Below are 20,520 nucleotides of genomic sequence, written 5' to 3' on the forward strand. Positions count from 1 at the left end.
CGAGATTTATAGTTTTCTCATGATGTGGCATGACAACTGTGTCTGAAGAACCTATTTGCCTGTTTTCATTCAAATTTTACCTTTAATTACTTGAGTTTGCTAATCTGGATTAAGGTAAGTGGACTGTCAGTGAAATGGAAGAAGTGTTACCTGGAAAAAGAAGTATGTACTTTTCAGTATTAACCCAACAGCAAGGTCTGCCTTTATTTCTGGCAGCTACAGGTACAAATAGAAGTAAATATAGATGCAGAAATAAAAGACAAGGGTGACTTGTGAAGTCCTCTGGCAGCCCACAAAAATAACAAGCAGCAGTTGTGCTACAGTAAGTGGGTATCCTTTTAATTGCAGCTGGAATAAGTTAAGGAGTCTTTCTTTTATCGTCACACATGAAACTTGGAGAGCACACAGTAGAGGGAGAATCATCTGCACAGAAGATGGCATTTAACACTGTTATACATGTGACAGACACTGCAGTCTAAAGGGCTGGCAAAGTGCATCTGTAGTAGAAAGAAATTTGCTCTATGACATGTCTCGATTAAGTCTGAATTCACAACCTAAACATCTTCAACTAAAATTTTTTAACTGGCATTATTTAGTACTCCATTTATTTGGCAGCCACGTCAAGTAAGAAAGAGATCTTTTTCGATGCAGCCTTTAACAAGCTTGCCAATCTATCAAAAGTCCTCAGAGATGCTATGATGGCAGATTTAATATTCCACACAGGAAGAATGCCTTTTTCATCATTTGGTGCACGCAAGTGTCAACACTGAAATGTATTAAACATCAGTGACAGTTAGACTTCACTCCTTTCCTTAGTGCTCAATGTAATATACCATTAAGACATGATATATAGGCTGATATCCTTATGATATCACGTGCTTAGGATGATAGCACAGGAAACAAACAGGCTGGAGTTCCAGTAATCAGAGTTTATGCAGAAACATTAGTACTATTACACTGTATTGACTAAAAAGTATTCTTGTCTGCATTTTTGTTCAAAGCTGAAACTAATTCTAACAACAAAGTTTGCCCTCATTTAATTTTTGCATCCATACAATAGTTCTCTTTGAACCACCACACTATAACGTACAAATATGCACTGTTATGTTCTAAACTTTACAATGCTACAGATTTAAGGACAGAGAACGTTAATGTTGAAATTCCTTGTGAACCCATCACAGATTTCAAAATCCCACTGATAATTACAGCTTTTTTTTTTTTTTTGAATGACAGCAACCTTGGTAACCTGGCAGTACACTGTTATCCTTCTCTAGTAAAACATCTTCCTGTTTAGCTTCTTTACACCAAACGACTTTACTGGGTAATAGCACCTTGTATTTCTGGATAGTTGCCAGACAAAGGTCAGTTGGTTCACAACAGCCCACTCTTTAAGGTAAGCACCTCTGCTGCTAATGCCGAATACAGCAAGTCAAGCGCTGTCAAGTTTTACCAGCTTGATATAGGCAACCCAAACTCTTACATGAAATCTCATGGCTTTAACATGAAGATTATGTTTTACAGTGAATCAGATGATTTATGTCTGAGAATCTGTAATTCTCTGTTGGAAGCGGAATGACAGGCTTTCAGCAACACTATGTCCTTAGCACAGACACCAAACTGCTGCCTAGAATGAAAGACAATAAACTGAAGAGTTCACTGTGTTCACAGACACGTGGCTGAGATGATAAAAACACAAACCAAGCTCTGTTAGCACAAACCAGCACATGGAATAACTTTGCATCTTACTACTAACAAAATCACAGACATGACACATATAGACCCTTAAAGATGTAGAAGTGCACTGAAAAGAAACAAGCCCTCTATTAAATCAGGATGATATAAAAACGGAGATGCTAAAGGAAGATCAGTAATAAATTAAAATAACTTTCTTAAAAAATGCAGTCACACAACAGGTAAACACACATCAATCACTTGTGACCAGCAGCCTGAGGACTCAAGAAAAACTGAAATAGACAAATAGCATCATAACCTCACTTAAACTCAACCAAATAATCTCTAACTTTTACCAGTGATACTCCAGGAGAGAAAAGAAATGGAGAAAGAAATGTGCTTATAGCTAACACATCTCAAAGACCTTCCACTTACTAAGGAGTAACCTTCCTTTCTTCTGAGTGACTGTCCATGTGCATGTTCACTCTGTGAATACAGGAGCAGCACAGCTCAACTTGCACAGACTACCTGGTGCTCGGCTGCAATGTCCCAGGACAACTAAAACCGAAGACCACTCTGACAAATGCAGCATCAGTTAGAAGGTTCTAGGATGACACAGGTGAAACAATGGATAAATTTCTGCAGGTCTAGTGGATAAATATATTCTTTAGAGACACCACAAGTATCACTTGAGCCTTCAGGAACTACACTCAGACAATATTTGATGGTTTTACCGCAGCATATTCATACATCCAGTGGACAGTCTTGGGGACAGTACAGTTGCACACCTGGACTCATCTATAGATATGAAGTGTCTGTTCAATTTGAACAAAAGGAAAAAGAAAAAACTGTATTTGATGTTCAGAGTATGAACAGATGAATCAATCTTGTACAGATCTGCTTTAGGAAAAAGCGTAGTTTAATTTCCTGACTCAAGAAACCTAAAAGTTACTTCAGAAAATAAACTGGAGTTACGTAGAACAGGTAACCTTATCATATGCACAGTATATATAAAGAGGATTATTAGTTCTGGAAGTCTGAAGCTCTTTCACCATGCTAACCAAAGTGAATAAAAGTAATCTTCAAAAAACACCTTCATAAAAATACAAGGAAATAAATATGTAGACAAAAGTCTCAAAGGACGACCCCAAACAAGACACCAACATCCAGGCAAAATCCCAGTGAGAAACTAGAATATCAGCTGAAGTTTTGGTTTTGTTGGCCTTTAAGCAATCTCAGTGGAGCTTGTGAGAAAAACATGAACACAAGAACATCCTTCTTATGAGTAAACAAGAGGATGTTTGCAAGCTGCTTCTGCACCATAATAAAATACAGGCAGTAGTCTGTATAGACCATCTACTTCACCATTCAAGAGCAGCTAGCAAACTCCTTCCTGCTACTGGCAATGTTTTCTGCCACCAGAGAACAGCATACTTGCTTCAAGTGCAAGAAGCTGGTACTCTGCATTAGTGAGATAAAAAAAAAAGTGTAGAGATTCAAGTGAAGGTACCAATTTGAGTCTTGTGAGAGCAGATAAGAGACCTAAGGCAAAGTTTAAGGTATCAACAATAAAAGAAGGAACAAGTCCCACAAACGGACTGATCAGGGTTTATATATATTTATAACAATTATAGTTACCTCAGCAATTTTTAGTATTCTTAGAAAAAGAGACTGTAGAAAATGTAAATCACCAATGAGATAATTATTTCTGAATGAGGGAATTAAGAATAAGTCCGGAGACAGATTGGTCTTAAAAGCAACAGACTGGCATTTCTTTTTGAAATTCAGGGTGAAGAAAACAATTTGGAGGAGTCCCCAGTCTCAAAAGGCAGGCTGAGAATATAATTTCATATCTCTCATCTCCCTGGCTAGTATGGCTCAGAAAATACGTGTTTTCAAGAAATCACCTGGGAAGTATAACATTGCTTCAGTCTTTTCCAAAGACAGACCTTTTTCTTATCACTAATTCATTTAAAGCCAAACAACAATGGTATGTTTCAGCTCCAGAACACTAATGGGACTTCCTGAGGAAAAAAAAAAAAGAAGTCTTGCTTTTTTAGTGGGTTCCTCAATTTAGGCAAAGACCAGCTGTGATTATACTACCAGAAGATGTCTGATGTTGAAAGAGCACCTCCTGGAGATATTTCACTAGTTTTGCCATGACTAGTAGGGAAAGTACAACTGTCCGTGGAGCTAATCCATTGAGACATTGTTACAGAACTCCCCATGTAGGCACAGGCAGTGGTATCTGGATGCAGCTTTCATGGAGTTTGTTATGGGCCATAAACAAGGAACAAGACACTCTCTGTTCTGGCAAAGCTAGAGAAGTCCTTGCATTACTGTTCCTCAAGGTTTCACAGAAGTTTCTGAGAAAAAGTCTTGAGGGGGGGAAGCCAGTTTGGAAATAGTCTAGAAATGCTAATGTCTGAATCAGAATGCTATGAGATATCTGCATATGTCCCACAAATGTATATGGGGAGTCAAGAGCCAAAAAAGAGACTGCAGAGATACTGCAAAACCTGCTTTAGGGTACTACATTTAACAGCTAACTGAGGGGAAAACAAAGAGAAAGCTATCCTGTTCCATGAGTTGACGAGCCGCTAATGCAAGGAGCATAGTGAAGACACCGAAGACCACAGAAATTCCCAGCAACAAAACATACTACAAGTAATGACAAACTGGCAGTGATAATGGTTTTGGTACAAACTTGTTCCAAATGCCTGAAATAAAATTTAGAAAGAAAGGGCATTGATCACTTGGCTATAGTGGGAGAAGATGAATATCTTCATTTGGGCCTCAAAGATAGACTTGGAAAGGCAACTGCATACTTTAAGATACAACAGCAGCTTCAATGGTAGAGGTTAGGTCTGCAGAATCTCTGGTTGTGATTGTAATTCCTGTGCTTGGAAAGACTTGGGCTGTCAGATCTTCAAACTGACCCTGCTCACTTATGGGGCTGCTACTGTCTAGGCAAACACCTGAGATTCCCAGTAAGCAAAGAGCTGCCTTGGAATCCTTGAAATAATTTACTTTGTATTCTAACGGTATGTTGAATAACTGAGCTTCTGAAAGACATCCTAACATTCACAGTCGCAATTGCTGAAGAGAACTACTATGAGGTTCAAGACATGCTCACCACATAGGAACAATATCATACATCTGTATCTGCTGCATTGCATAACACACTGATAAGTAGTTTGGGGGGACAGGGGGAGGAGAAGGGAGAACATCCTAGCAGCCAGTCCGTTTAGGGATCTGCCTCTCACCTCACAATTTTAATAGGTTTATTTGTAATCCCAAAAAAATGAAAGATAAGGGCGGAAACTAACAGAATGAGAAATTTGAGAGTTCCAACAGAATTTCTTGAGAAGACATCTTTGGCCCCTGAATCTGTAAAGTATTGCAATACAGTAGTTTCTAAATACATGAATACCTACAAAAGACAAAGTAAACACTGGTATAGCACCCTTGTAATAGCAGTGATGCCAGATCATTCCAATGAAACAATCAATTATTCTCAAAAAATAAAAATTACTTCCTCAAAAATATTGACTGAATTAGACCAAAGGAGGCAATATAAAGTACAAAAATATCACAAGAAGGAAGAAAAAGAAATGAAAATCTGAAATATATGCCAAGACCCAAGCATAAAGACATTCACAAGAAACAACCTCTAACTTTCCCATGTGGTCATCAGAAGAAGTTATAGGAATAGCTTATGTGTGTGGTGCACTTCAGCTGTGATATGCTTCACCTATTTGTACTGACATGAAAAAGAGAAAAAGAAAGTGCAAATCTCTGCCACGGCTGCTAGTTTTAAAAATGCCCAGACTCACATGTTTGGACATAAACCTGCTCACAGTAAGAAGGTACAGATGGACAATCACTCAAAGAAAAACCTCCTCCTAAAATTTTTGAATAATGTATTCATATAGTTAACAAAGTATCTTTTTTACAATTACATATAGTAAAACTAATACACTATTTATTCTCTTGATTCTCTGTAATTAGCACCAAAAATATTCCCTATGTTTCACATAGTAATAGAATGCTGTGCATTCCTGCAAGATCATACGCTCATCACAGAACCATGATTCAGGTCTTGTGCAGTAACTGGTAGAATTTCCATCCAGTTAAAGGCTCATTTATCTGCTTCTTAAAAAACTCCAGAACTTCAACCAGTGAAAAAACGAAACTGTGGGCACAGCCAGAAATAAAAAGCTTATCTTTGATCCACAGCACCTCTGTGTAATACATTTGAAATAACTGTTTCTTGAAGTGCAAGGCAGAGACCACACATGTATGACTGGTGCGTATATATTCCACGTAAGTTCCACTTAAGTCCTACATAAGGCTTTAAAAGGAGTTAAGACAACACAGTTCTTCCATTTTATTTTTGCTTAAGAGCGAATCTCCCTCTAACATTAAAATTTTGGCAAAAAAAAAAATAAATTGCTTTAGCACTTAAGAAATCAGTGCCAGACTACCCTCGATTTTATATGCAGCTTCCCCAACTCTTTTGGAGTCACAGATGGAACAGACACACAAATTCTTCTATTAAATACATACTCTCATTGCTTCCTGGATGTGATCTTGACGTACAAGCTCAGCTGAACGGTCCATGTACCACTTCAAACATCGGATCAGTTCTCTGAAAATAACAAACAGTGAAAAGTCAGCACCATTTTTAAATTAGTCAGGCAGCTAATATTTTGGTTTCAGGGGGAAATCTATAAAAGAAATTCTCATTTTAGTCCATTCCAAAGATCAGCTATAGCTGTCCTCCTGAATGAATTTACACAACATATACATTTATTTAAATTTCAAAACCAGAAAATAATTTCTTCTCTGTAATTGACTTAGACCATGAGATACACTAAGGGAACATTAAAAAGATGTTATTAAAAAGAGCTATATTGCTTGCCTTTATCAAAGCTAAAATCAAAACATTTTTATTTTCTGTCAAGAAATTTCAGATTTCCTCTAAGCAAGCAGTCTTTAGAAACTAAGATCACAAAGAAAATGTGTTCATATATTTTCCTAAGCGCACAGTACCATTTGGACTAGTTTAAAGAATTTTGTTGAAAACATTTATTTCAGGCATCGAACTACAAAAATAGTTTGATTTACCTGACAGAAGTGATCATTAACACAAGGCAGAACATGTTTTCAGCCTCTGAACATGACTATGCCTTTTAGTGTTGAACAGTACCTGCAGTTCTTTGCCTGCCATTGACAAAGTATTTTTGATACTTTTTTAAAAATTATACTAAAACGTCAATTCAGTAAAACAATCCAAGCCAATTATAAGCTGTTTCTAAGAGTTTATTGTGACCAAAGATAGAATATTCTCAAATGTACAAAATAAATGGTCCAAAAGGGAGTAAAAACAAACGCTGACTGGTAACTGTTACTGCTTTCCAAATCCGTCTTGTTGTCTGATAGAAAACACAGAAAAGTATACTAGAAAATAAGGCAGAATCTCCGAAGTTACAGTGAAAATTAAGTTTCTGATCTACTGAAATTATACATTTACTCTAATAAAATGGAACACCATCATCTTATGTGAACACCTGTCTACTATGGAAGAGGAAATTACAATTAGTTCTCCAAGCTTTCCTATTTTTCACGCCTTTTCCATGCATCCTATATCTTAGTATCCTTCTTGGACAAGAAACGTATGTGCTCTTGTAGCTCATTAGTACAGATTGATAATGAGGTGTTGCTGTGTGACAGTATCTCTTCATTTAAAAAAGGATGAAAATAGAATTTGCCAGTGCAGAAAGGCAAGATAAAAATTCAAAGTCTGCTCATTCATAGCAACAGGTGACATTGAGCAGCTTTGCTCTGAAACAGTGTTGGAAAAATATTCGTCTGGATAGTTCTATTTTTAAAAACCACTAACATAAGCGTTATGATTCAGATGGTGACATCATTCAAAGGCTTCTAATACCATCTCCTGAAGAGATGGATAAACAAAACCTACTTGTAAGCCAGTGCTCCTGCAAAGTGCTTCTGAATGTAAGTGTCCATCACAGGTCGAAAATGAAAATACTTGCTGTCTCGCAGTAGATTTATGATGAACACCTGTACGAGATGAAAAAGTGAACCCACACTGAAAGTAATTGCACAGTCACTAGTGTTCTATAAACAATTTGTACAAGCTAAGGAACAATGAGATATATTAGTTTCTTTAAACAGTCAATACTTGCGTTACTAGATGTTATTGCTTGCTTCTCCCAAGTGATAGCAAATACTTCTCTTCTCCTATCTCCAGCTGATGCTATCCTTACCCTCCTCAGCCAGGATTATTTTAGATTAACTAACGCTGGATTCAGCTGAATATTTCGTATTTAATTGAAGCATGTTACAATAGTAACATGCTAATAAGAAAATTAATCACTGACCATAAGATAAAGAAAAGTAACAATTCAGCAGCTTACCAAAGACTGAAAGACCAACAAGCCATACTTTTCTGTGTTGTCATCCAAAACTACAAACAACGTGTCAAGAATATCTTGTAGGAACTAAAACGACATTAATAAACAAAAAGTTTCAAATTCAGTTGTATTCAGAAGAAGGACTTTTTCCCCTGCTTGAATTATGTCATACATGTTGATATCTTTGTAAATCACTTTCCAAGAACAAACCATTTCAGGTTCACCCATGAGAAATGACAGATTTTGTTTTCTTTAATTAAGAATTTTTTTCTTTACAAGGAATATTTCTAAATGAAAATGATAGAAAAAGAAAGAAATATATACTGCACTTAAATACAACTGTGTGTTCCTTTCATTGTGTCTGAGCTGACCAGAAGTGCTGCCTGAGTGGCAAAACAACTTACTTTCATTCTTATATCATTAGTGCATCAGATACTGTTCTTTATCAAATTTACGACCTGGAAGCACATTAAATAGTGCTCCAAATTATGTTTAGTATTGAAAATTTGTGTTATGAATGAAGTAGGGCCTTTATAACAAGCATTAACTGATCTGAGCTACGTATGGCCAATTGTTTCTCTCATCCATAACACCGAAAGCTGTTAATTCAGTGATTTCTTTCCAGAATTCTTTCCAGAAGGCGCAGTCCTCAGGAAGGATGACTGTGAAGAGGGATGTTGAAGATGAAGTCAACTGCTGCTTCTGTCATCATGATTTTGTAATCTATTGTAAATAGATTATGAGGTGGAAAACCTCATAATTTATATTAAAAAACTCAAATTACCTCAATTTATAAAGTCTCTGAAAGGATAAAATTTCTTTTTGCTGAATTACTACATGCTGTCCTTAATATCCCAATGCCACATGGCAGTCAATTTAGGAAGGGAATCAATTGGTTTTCCCCTTGTAATAATTTAATACATATCTTTTAATGATTTTCTCTATAAAAACAAACACTTGTACTGTCCTGCAAACAAAATGTACAGAACGTGATGTTCTTGAAGAATTTCAAGATACACAGGGTATCTTCCTTGTGTTATTGTTACAAGTGTTATCCTGAAAATTAAAATTTACATATGGCAACATTCAAATGAGCTACAACAAAGTGGCTTTTACCATAAACTCCTAATCAAGTGATGGGATTTCTATTTGGTTTCTTTGGTTGTTTGCCACTACAAATTATCTCCTTTTATTTCTAGAACTATAAAAACATATTATAGGGAAAGTTCTTAGAACACCTAAAATTATCTGATGGACTGCTGTAGTGGGACTCCCCCCACTCTTTGAGATGATAAAGTTTGGGTCACACATAGGATTACCACGGACAGCAACAATGACTATGAAACAGGGTGAACTTGGCAGATAGGAGATAGTTTACTGATAGGTTAGACACTTCAGAGAGAAATTGGTGCTCCAGGCAAGAGTTCCATTTCACAATGCCGGGACACGAAAGTACATTTGCAAGATGATTCAGTTTTATATTAAAAAAATACCAATTCATACACTCTGAGACTTCCCAGTATGAATCCAAGTACATGAAGAGGTAACACTCAGAATTGCACTGCAGATCTGAATTAGCTTGTTAACACAGACACATTCAAAGATTGTTATTTTGTGTAGTACCTTAACAATTTCCTCGCCACTGACATGTCTCAGTCTTCCTAGGATATCCATCACACGGTCTGGGTAAGCTTTCCATTTCAGTAGGGCAAGCAAATCCACTGCAGAACAGAGAGAGACAAAGAGCTAGAATCCATACACAGAGCAAAGAAGGGCAACCCCAAACCCAACTGAGATTCATTACATAACAGTTCTGCTCTTGTAGTTCATGTATCTTGGAAGAACTAAAAATAAAAACAAAGAAAGCAAGGAGGAAAACAAGCAGTAAGTCCTATGCTACTAACAAAGAAACAAATGGAAGAATGGTAAAGTTTAAAAAAAAGATAAAATATTGCAGCCTTCCCTGTGGTGACTTGACACTAAGTTGCAAACAATTCATTTTTGTCTTCCTGTGCCTAAGAACATTACTGTACTTGGTAACCCTGCAAAAGCCTAACGAAACAAACTTTGGATTGTGTAAAAGTGCTAGCATTAGATTTTTTGTTCTTTAATCATTTAATTAAAATTGCCTTTATTTTAACATATTACGTCTTGCACTTATAGAAATGCTTGCCATGTCTCTGCCCTTTGTCAATAACCCTATTTCCTCAAAAAATGTTTCTGCTTATTTCAATAGTGTTAGTTAAAAAAAATAAATCACAGAATTGTAGCAAAGCAGTATTTTAGTAAAATAAACAGAGAGACCACAAGAATACACATCTGCCCTGTTGCCATAATGCCTGCTGCCTTAGGCAATTTGGAAGGATCAGCTACTTACCATTCTGGGTCAATTTGGTAGAAGAAAGCTGTGTGGAGACTGAAAAGGTCTCTTTGGTGCTGCGCTGGAAAATGAGACTGGAAGGGATGTTGGGGCAGCCATTGTAGTCCTCTTTGCAGCAAGGCAACCCAAGGTAGAGTGCGTGATTATTGAATGTGCTATTCTCATCACACTGCAGATACAGGAAAGGAAATGCAATTTTACCTGGTTTATTTATTTCATTCCACACACACATACTGATAGCAATTGCCTAATGGTACTTTTACTGATCTTCTGGGTGCATAAAAACAATTCTAAGAAAAAGCTGTGCTTAACACCTTCAGGGCCTGTATATACACAAAAGAGACCCAGCTTTAGAAAGCGTGGTCTCCTAACAACTGACTCTTTAGAACTTTTAGGATCTTCCAAGTGTACTATTTAGTGTTGCTGTCTCAAAATCATTTCTGAGCAAATAAATCTAGGTAAATCAGCAGGAAGAAAGAAACAAAAAGAAAACAAAACCAAAAAAAAACACACCACAAACCCCACACTAAAAAACCATCCCAAAATCTCTTGCTACAGCATCGTTGAATTGCAGCATTGTAACATGATACACATGAAGTTTCTGGGCATTACAGCATAATTTCCTAATAAAAACATACAGAGTAATGCCATAAGCTGGTGAAGCTACTGAATGCTCATTAAAATTAGTATGCTTGAATTCAAAATAGACAGGATTAACAGATGATAAATCATCATTACCTCAGGAGAAAAGGTGAGCTGCCCCTATAATAGAAGGGTGTATCAATACCCAGTTACATGAGTTGGAATTTATAAAACGTTGAACCTACTTTTAATCTGTTCCTCACATTCTTCTAATGTGGGAAAAAAAAAAACACAACAAAACACGATAATGCAGTGATAGTTTCTTATTCAAACTAAAGTAGAGATCAGTAGGTAAAAAGGCTGCAGAGAAGATATGGTACCTTATAAACATAAAGTTCATGGATATCATCTGATAAGGTAGTGCCATCATCTCTCATCAATGGAGTGAATGCAAAACCAAAGAGCTTCTTTTCTCCCTTGTCTTTTGCTGTAGCAGGAGATAGAAATAAGGAGTCATATTTGTACATTCTCTGTTCACAAGGTTATTCACTAAATTCTCTGCATTCCTAACAAAAAACATACAGGTTACTTAAGAATCAACATATAACGTACTACCATGTCTAATTTTATGCAAGTCATCAACAAGCCTCAAAACAAGTAATAGAAAAACAGAATGGTTTGGGTAGGAAGGGACTTCTGAAGATCATCTAGTTCCAATCCCCCTGCCAAATACAAATATGCTGATCATAGTAAAATATAAAGTGAACATGCTGTAAACAAAACATTCTATAGGAAAACACAGCAAAAGAACAGCAGGGACAGATAACTACAAAATGCCTTGGCCTGCACTGATTTCTCACAATGTTTTGAATATGCTGTTTAACAAACGTAGCAAAAGGCTGACTAGTAGTGCACCTTTATGGTATTTTAAGTTAGCACCCTTCTCCTGCTCTCCACAGAGTAACAGCCTCATCTAAGTATAAACTGACAATGGAAAGACCTCAGCCTTTTTACATTTCTTTTGGTTATGTTCTGCACTCACTGGAGCAATGTCTGAACTCAAACCGGAGGTGAGACCCACGAAACCTGTCTATGGGGATGGGCAACTTGATGATTTCCCCCCATCGAGGGCTGTTATTGTGGTAAAGAACAAAAGAGTGGTATGCACTTCTGCTTGGCTCTCCTGAGCCCAGGCTGATGCAGTCCTGGAACAAAAGAACACAATTTAAGATTAAAAAGACATCACATCACTACAGATGAGTCATTTTATTACATGGTGACAACCTTCACATAATTCATATATTCCTGTAGACATAAAGGAAGAGTCAGAAGCAGAAACTCAAACACAATGAAAACTGAAATTTTTGAAGAGATTTTAAAACCACGCTTTGGGTCAAAAGAAAAGGTAGAACACCTATGATAATGGATGAATTACAGTATCTCATTATTTAAGCTCAATTATTATTTAAGCTGTTTTCTATCAAGAACTGGACAGATACAATAAACACACATCCAAATAAACACATGTCCAAAAAAGGACCTAACAGGATCATCAAAAGTAATATTAGACATCTCTAGAAGTATCATTTGATGATTCCTCCTTCAGTATCTCAGTTCAAAATTGTACCTGACCTTTACAAGGTCTTAAAAACTTTGGTCTTTCAAAACGATAATCACCCAGCGCTTCACCAAGTAACCCAGAAAATTCTGATTGATTTTTTTTCATTAGTAGCAAGTAAAGAGTTTGTTAAATAGTTACTACCTGAAAATATCATAGTATCTAAATTTCTGCTTTTATACCTAAAAAGCTCAGGGATCTTGTCAAAATACAGATGAAGAGAAAAATGAATTCATTTTATTTTGGAAGTGTGGAAATCCTCCGTCACCACACAAGAGAAGGAAGTTAAGAGAAATATGAAGTCCTGAAATAAAGACACTAAAAGGTCCCTTGTAATGAAGACATGGAACTTGAGGCACATTTTCTTTTATGAGCCCTGAACTATACTCCAGTCCTAGCACTTAAAAAGTAATCCAAAAGATCTGACATCTTATAAAACCATGCAGAAAAAAGACAGGTTAGAGATTCTTCACTTTTAATATCTCTCGGAATAATGAATCCAGGAAGAAACAGAAGCCAAGCAGGACCAAAACAATGCATGCAATATAAATCCTGACATGAAAACACTCCACACGGAACAGAGTCATGACAAGACAAACTACAGGTCATTTCCCCAAGGCATCTCTAAATTCTATTCCAAGAAACACTGTCAATGTTGATTTGATTTGGTCTTTTTCATGTGTAAGCAAGGGACTATCATATCAAGTCATATATATCCCATTAACCAGATCCAGTTAGTTCAGTCAGTGCTAATATTCTTTTGACTTTCAGAAAGCTAAGATATTTGTGAAGGAGCCCAAAAAGAAAGAAAAATTCACTGTCATTCTGGAATTCAATGCAAGAACAGTCTCTCTGGACAGAGATTCATTGTATGCTACAGCATACCCACAAAACTCAGTCCTCTTGAGTTTTTGTAACCATATGGTATTTGCCACAATCCAGGCATAAAGGCGTTTTTTGTTTTGTTTTGTTTTTAAATACAGCAACAACCACTGAACTATTGCACATATTAACAGGCTGGCGTGAGAGTAGTGGTGGCAGCAGTGCCAATGCCTGCAATCTCCTAATACTTCTGGATAAACGTAACTTGCTGGGCTTAATGCAACCTTTCCAAAAGCTCATTCTGCATTAGGTTCCTAAGAGAAAGTAAAACGGTATTTCTTTTAAAATGTACAGGAAAAACTGAAATTTTAATCAGCTTTTTTTCTGCTGTCTCAAAAATCGACCTGTCTTAGCAGGCAAACGCTCAGTCTCTGAATGCTGTTTCAGGCTATGAACATTAAATAAAAGAACTGGTGAAATCTTTTTCGTTGTTGTTAACTGTTCTGTGTCTATGCATTTATACTGCTATCTATAGTCTGAGGAGAGAGGATTGTTTAATCTTCAACTCTGAATTGTGAAGTGATGTGCAAAATACAGACATGATACTAGTCTCTGTACACCTAGTCACCAGGTGACCCAAATATGTAGGTGAATTAGAGGGCACGGGCAAGTAAGGGAGGCTAAACTAGAAAAAGGATCAGGTAATAATTTTTATCATTTAAGGCATGTTCTGCAACGAATAAGATTCTTGCTACCACAACAGAAAGAAGAATAAGTGAGAAATGTGTCATTTTATTTTATTTTTATTTTTCAGACTATATTGAAAGATACTAGTATTTGGCTAAAACCATTTTGAAAAGAAAATGCTCATTTTCCTTTTGAACAGCAATGCATTCTGCATACAATTTCCACTGCTTTCAACAGGAGTATTTCTGGACCAAGATATACTCAACAGCAATACGGGTTTGAGACAGAATATTCTTATTAACGCTTAGTATGGTTCTGCTAAAGTCTTCGCAAAGCCGTAATTCAGATTAGGATTGTGCTGCTGGTCAGGAAAAGTTTAGTTTTTATCTTACTATCAGATGAAAATGTGGCAGTTCCCCACCGTAGTGTGTAACTCAGCACACCCTTTCGTATTTGGCAGTGTCTGCTTTAGAAATGCCATAGGTCAGGAACAGTAAATGGTGTTTCAACCAAGAACAGTAGTGCTTTGGGGTCAATGATAAAACTTTCGGTGTGTTGCCCATGCTATTGTTAAGCCTGAATTGGAGATTTTTAATTAGCTTCTCTACTATGCTAGCAATTGAAAGTTACTAAATTAACCTTATAATTAGAAAAACGAAATGGAAAGATCCTTCATTTCCAATAGCTACACTTGACTGCGAATGCAACCCCAGGTCATGCAAGGGATCATTCAGAGGACAGGCAACCCAAACAAAGCAATTCACATCATCGGTACTGCACAAGCCCTACCCAACATACACCTTATTCTTTGCATTTATACAGAAAAATGTAAATTAGACTCCTCTTGTTGCAGCATTAGTATTTTCTTTTAGATTATGCTGAATGACTGAAATGAAAGTTCCCCACCTAGCAGTCTCTTTACAGCTGCTTCTTTTCCTTCCAGTTAGGAGTACAGTTATATTCTGTCTTTGAGCGAAATCGGCTTCCCTCCTAGTGGAAAATGGCAGACTCTAACACACTGCTCTAGCTGTCCATACTGGAGATTACATAAACCAGATGTCTGCAGTGAAAAATAAGCCATCCAGGGTTTAAAACTAATTCTTAATATAGAAGGTGAAAAAATACCCATATATTGGAATACTAAAATAACTGAGACTAATAAAGCTGTGTTAAGTTTTAGATATCTGTCAATATACAGACTTCTCAAATTTCATTGCGCAGGTACAACTGTTAGAAATGATGGAGGTCTATGCTCTCAAGACTTTCCACCTGAAGCACGGGAAAGATCTAGAGGATGACCTTTGCCTGTATTCAACAGCTAAAATCTGCATTCTGAAAGTTGAGATAAACTGGAAATCTACTTCTTACAGAGCTGAATTCTTATAAGTTTCAAGGCATTTCTATAGACTCAGAACAGCCATATACACTTAATGGGGTCAATCGTCTTCTACAATGACATTATCACTGAATGGTAAGATAACCCACCAAGTTAAAATTAATTCCAGATGGCTGTCTCATTTGCTTTACCTTTGGTAGATGAATTTGCAGAATTTCTGCATCAAGTAGAAAGTGTATCAGTGATAAAAAAGATAAGACATGATTAGTTTCCGAACTCATTTCTAAGTAGCTGTTTCCTTCTCATATGTGCATATTATTTTTCCTTCAAATTGCCATTTCAAGCTTTAAACTAATGTCTCTATATTCAGTTAAACTGATGCTTGGTTTCATAAGTAACTTTTTCTTTCTATTCTGCAATAAAAGAGAACAGAGATGTAACCTAAGCAGTGAGAAGGAGTTCACATTAAAGGGAGAGTTCAGCTTTTATTGTCCTTTATAGCCCTTTAACTTGTTTTTCAGTAGATATGCCAGCATGTATCTTTAAGAACTTCCTACACAGAAAAATTATAATGATTCCATGTTTGAAATGCAATCTGAGGCATCGTTAGACTTCATGAACCAAAGATCTCCCTAACATAAACCCTAGTATGTTTATTGCTTTGACTGCAACTACATTGAGGAACGATAACAAAAATTGGTACAAAGGTTTTATTTTAAATATGTGATTTCAATTTAAAAATCACAGAAGATCCTTCATGTGTAAAGTCTCTCTTTCACAACGAATATATTCACATTAATTTTTTAATTTGGATTGACTACCTTTTACTGTTTTTTGCGAGCTTGCACCAAGCCTGATCCCCAGTCTCAGGTACAGCCCTGAAGTACTGCTGTAGTAATGACGGGCAAGGGTAAGAACCAAGTAACTTGAGACTGACCATGCCAGCTGAAAACTGAAGTAGTTATGACTGATAATGTCTAGAAATTATATGACTTTCATACTTAACCATTAGCCACAGTTAGATAATGGTAGCTAATTATGCCCTGTGTTAGGATTTGAAGATGCTGATACTGCACTTTGAAGGGTAAAGACCTACACTGGTCTTTGGCAGATGATACAGCAATGATTAAAAATACACGTCACTCAATTTGAAATGCATGCCTAAAGCAATTAAACAGAAAAGGATTGTGATCTTCCAGCAACAGCTTTGAGCAGAAGACAGTTCCTTACAAGAGACGCACTTAATTTTTAATCAAATCATAAGCAATAGTAGTAACAAAGGAAACTTCCTCTTTCAACTCAAAAAAAGATTGTGGCAATGAGTTTGACACACAAGCACTTTGGTTTTTAGACTGTTCTATTAGAATAGCTACAAAGACCATTCTACTGCATTGGAGGTTTAAAAAAGGCATAGGACAAGTTATGATTAATGCATTAACAGCCATTTCTCCATTCCTGATAGATGTTTATGTCAAAAATACTATGTTTATTTTTCTATTTTTAATCTCTCCGATCCAAACAAAGCTGACTTAACTACCTTGTTCTTTTCATTAATACTACAAGTAAGAACAGAGGAAGAAAGAAAAACATTGAACATCACCATCCACAGCTGGAATGGAGTCATTCCAGGGTGAAAGACAAGATCTTGGAAATAAGGCTACTTATTTTTCAAAACTACTCTCAAAACCATAACTCCAAGAAGTCAGACTTAAAACAGTCTCTCTCGTAATCATATTTCCTCATGTTGTATGATACACTAGTTCATACTCCAATTTTCTTTTTACTCCAGCCACTGACATCACATTTTGAAATTATACAAGTTTTTCAGTTTATAAATTTTTCTCCAAATCTCCTATTCCCATATGGTGCAATGCTCCGAATTCTTTCAAATTTATAAATGACCACTTCCTTCATTGTAATAGTTTAAAACCTTAACCAAAACCAAAAATAGTAAGAACTAATCTTAATTTAGAATTTCCCTGGCATCAGAGACAACAAACCAAGGCAACACGTGTACAGAGCAAGCAGATGGCACTTGAAGCTCAAATAGGAAACAAGCACTTACCTTCAAGATTTCTCCATCCGCATACAGAACATACATGGTCACTTCAATGTTCTTCTGCACACTCTTCCCACCTCTTTCAAAGTCTCCCTTTTCTAATGTCAGGTATAAGTCATTGCGTATATCACCTACAGCAAAAGACAGAGGCACGTGCTTAAATTCACTATGGATGACTCAATGCCTATGTGAAACTTATTTTGATTCTGCAAACCATTTTCTGTGTTCTGCAAGACTATGACTGATGCCCAAATCATTCCAAGCAGCAAGTTAATTGTTAATAAAGATGAACATTTTAACATCAATGCATAAAATCAGACTGTTGTTAGTAATGCCTTTATTAAGTGTGAACTCAGAATAAATACTTGCTTTATTGTTTGTGAGCAGAGAGGGGAAAAAACCACTATGAGTTTGCCTAGTTATCTGACTTGCAAGTATCAGGCTTCCTATTTCCAAGATGCTTTAAAATGAATGAGTATTTTTGCGGTGATCAGCAGAAAATTAAGTTCATTTAGCTATTCTTATTTTCTATATATTGAAATTTTCTTTTTATCAAAATGACAAGTAAAAGCAGCCTTCTTGGAAACTCGGTTGTAATTCAGTTGAGATGGATCGAGCAATTATTAAATTATTTCTCTGCCAGATTTCTGGCTAGCGCCTTGTATTCATATGCATGAATGTATGAAAGTGGACAGTATGGATAACTGCCGATTTCTCAGTACCTCATTTTCAAGAGCTTTCAGAACAAATGACTATATTTGGAAACAACTGGCATCTCTCACAGGTCTATATTATCCTGCATTTAAGGAATTCTAGTTCAATTATTGTTTTAAGAATCTGGTTTAGGAAGTGCTGCTTTCACAACTACTGGAGTCAATTTTAAAACGTGCACCAAAAGGATAGCAGGTAGCATATATTTCTCCGTAAGATTTAGTTATTGTTACCATTTCATGATGGTTCACTTATCACTTTTTATTGCCACAAAGAGAAATGTACTAAAGGGCAATGCAAAAAAAAATACAAAAAAAAATTAAACCCTTTCAAGGCAAGTATTTTGTTAAGCAGCCTCAAGAGACTAAATAATGAAGTAATGGAATGGTTATCTAGCAAAGCAGAGACTCCTCCAATGTCTGATTTCTTCAACCTCAGTACTTGGAGAAGCTGATGCAGTTAAATCCGTTTATTAATCAGAAGCACAATGAAATAAACAGCATATGCTTTCGGCAGCAAGGGATATCCTTTTGTGTCTGTCAAAGATGTGCTTCAAATTTTTCTTGAAGTCTATAACCCCACAGAATTTGTTCCTTATTCTACTGTGGGGACAAACAATGGAAGCTTTCAGTCTTGGCTTTACTGTCATTTTTATTTCTGGAGATAAGTACAACTTTTTAAGCATGGAAAATACGACCCTGTAGCTGACATGCAGTGCTTTCTGCTAGGAATTCTTTATGAATGGGAATCTGTATGCAAAATGTCCTTCTTTTTCCGTCAACGTTGGATCTCACTGTGAATTCACACAGAGCTGACTACTTGAAATGCCTCACAGCTAGAGGTATGAAAAAGCTGTGGTTCATTAACGGGAAAAAGATGACAGCAAGAGGCTCATGACAGCCTTTAAATATTTGATCTGGTTTTTTTCCCTTCAAAGAATAGCCATCAAATGCAACAGTCCGCAGAGAAAATTATCTGTGCATTTTTCTTGCTTTTCAAAATACAGATAAGCTACCTATATGTTGACTACAGGAATATCAAGGAAATATAAAAGTCCTAGTAAAAGACAGTTTAAGTCAGGGCTTTTGTTTCGAAACTCCTCTTGCTTAACAGACTCCAGGCCTTTTTTCATAGCAGTGTGCACAATGAGGAAAGAATTCAATTTATATGCTATAATTCTTAATAGAAATTAATTTTACTCACTACAATTAGCATTTTGGATATTCCTATTTATAACCTCTTCTCTGGAAGACAGTCTGGCTACACAAAGTCCAACGTCAGATTGCAAATCATTTTCCAGCCTAAATTAAACGCAGCATTTGAAGCATCTTATCTTCCATTAAGCTTAACAGGAGGGATATTACCTCACTAATTGAAAAAAATGCCTGTGGGGTGGGGGCAGAAGAACTAAGATAACAGTGGATTTGCATCAAAATGAAGGAAAAAGAGCGAAAAGTACTTGAGTGAAATGTAATGGTGCATCTTCTTTTATAAAAATAGTTTATAGAACCTTAAAAAAAAAACAGAGAAGGCCATTATGCATAGCAAAAAATAGGAAAGTAAATGTATCTATATACTGGGTTCTATGTACAGACAAAAAGCAGTTGACTCTCAGGTACTTAGCCCATCAGTTTCTTGAAGACCTAGAGTGAAAACAACAAACTCAAACACTTCACTTTGATAGTGTGTAACAATGAAAATAATCTTCCTATAAAGAATGATCTCCTTTTTCTAGCACGTTAAAACCACACCTCTTGCTGAGACCTTGCAAGCCGTTTTTTTCCTCTGACAGCTACTGTCAAGAAGAGTTTTTTTTTTTTTTTTTTAGCTCAGATGCACTAAAGGGCTGCTCAGAAAATAGAGCAAATGCTTGAACACAGTGCAGTTTATTAAAATTTTTGAGTATGCAAATTGCAAGGCTAGAGGCAACATTCTGCACAACAGCGTCCAAGCACACGAACAAATAGCACTGTGCAGCTTGTCTGTGACCAACCAGAAAGTGTGAGCAGCAAAATCAAGTGATCCTTGTCAGCTTTACCACCAAATGACAGCTACATACTCATGTCAAAAATCTCGGCTGATAGAGCTTTTCCCTTACTTAATTCCATCTTAAAAAGGAAAAGAGATAGATGAAGAACTTGTTTAACAAAGCAGACAATTCATACCCTTTGTGTGGCAAACTACTGTAACAAGCAGTCCTGGCTCTGAAGGGAC

The 20,520-nt window shown here is 36.4% G+C and overlaps 1 protein-coding gene across 16 annotated transcripts in view; it reads right to left on the reverse strand.

Moving 5' to 3' along the window:
• The window catches only part of DOCK3 (dedicator of cytokinesis 3), a 219,538-nt gene that overhangs the window by 61,951 nt on the left and 137,067 nt on the right, over nt 1–20,520 (reverse strand). For all 16 annotated transcript variants that reach the window (XM_048069154.2, XM_048069122.2, XM_048069202.2 and 13 more), the window contains 8 exons: nt 17,602–17,726; nt 12,116–12,278; nt 11,454–11,560; nt 10,489–10,660; nt 9,735–9,832; nt 8,115–8,198; nt 7,658–7,758; nt 6,241–6,322 (listed from right to left, as the gene is read on the reverse strand). In XM_048069154.2, coding sequence (XP_047925111.2) covers nt 6,241–6,322; nt 7,658–7,758; nt 8,115–8,198; nt 9,735–9,832; nt 10,489–10,660; nt 11,454–11,560; nt 12,116–12,278; nt 17,602–17,726 — 932 coding nt within the window. The remainder of the gene's footprint in view (nt 1–6,240; nt 6,323–7,657; nt 7,759–8,114; nt 8,199–9,734; nt 9,833–10,488; nt 10,661–11,453; nt 11,561–12,115; nt 12,279–17,601; nt 17,727–20,520) is intronic.

This window comes from Anser cygnoides, chromosome 10 (genome assembly GCF_040182565.1).
Source record: "Anser cygnoides isolate HZ-2024a breed goose chromosome 10, Taihu_goose_T2T_genome, whole genome shotgun sequence".
NCBI lineage: Eukaryota > Metazoa > Chordata > Aves > Anseriformes > Anatidae > Anser > Anser cygnoides.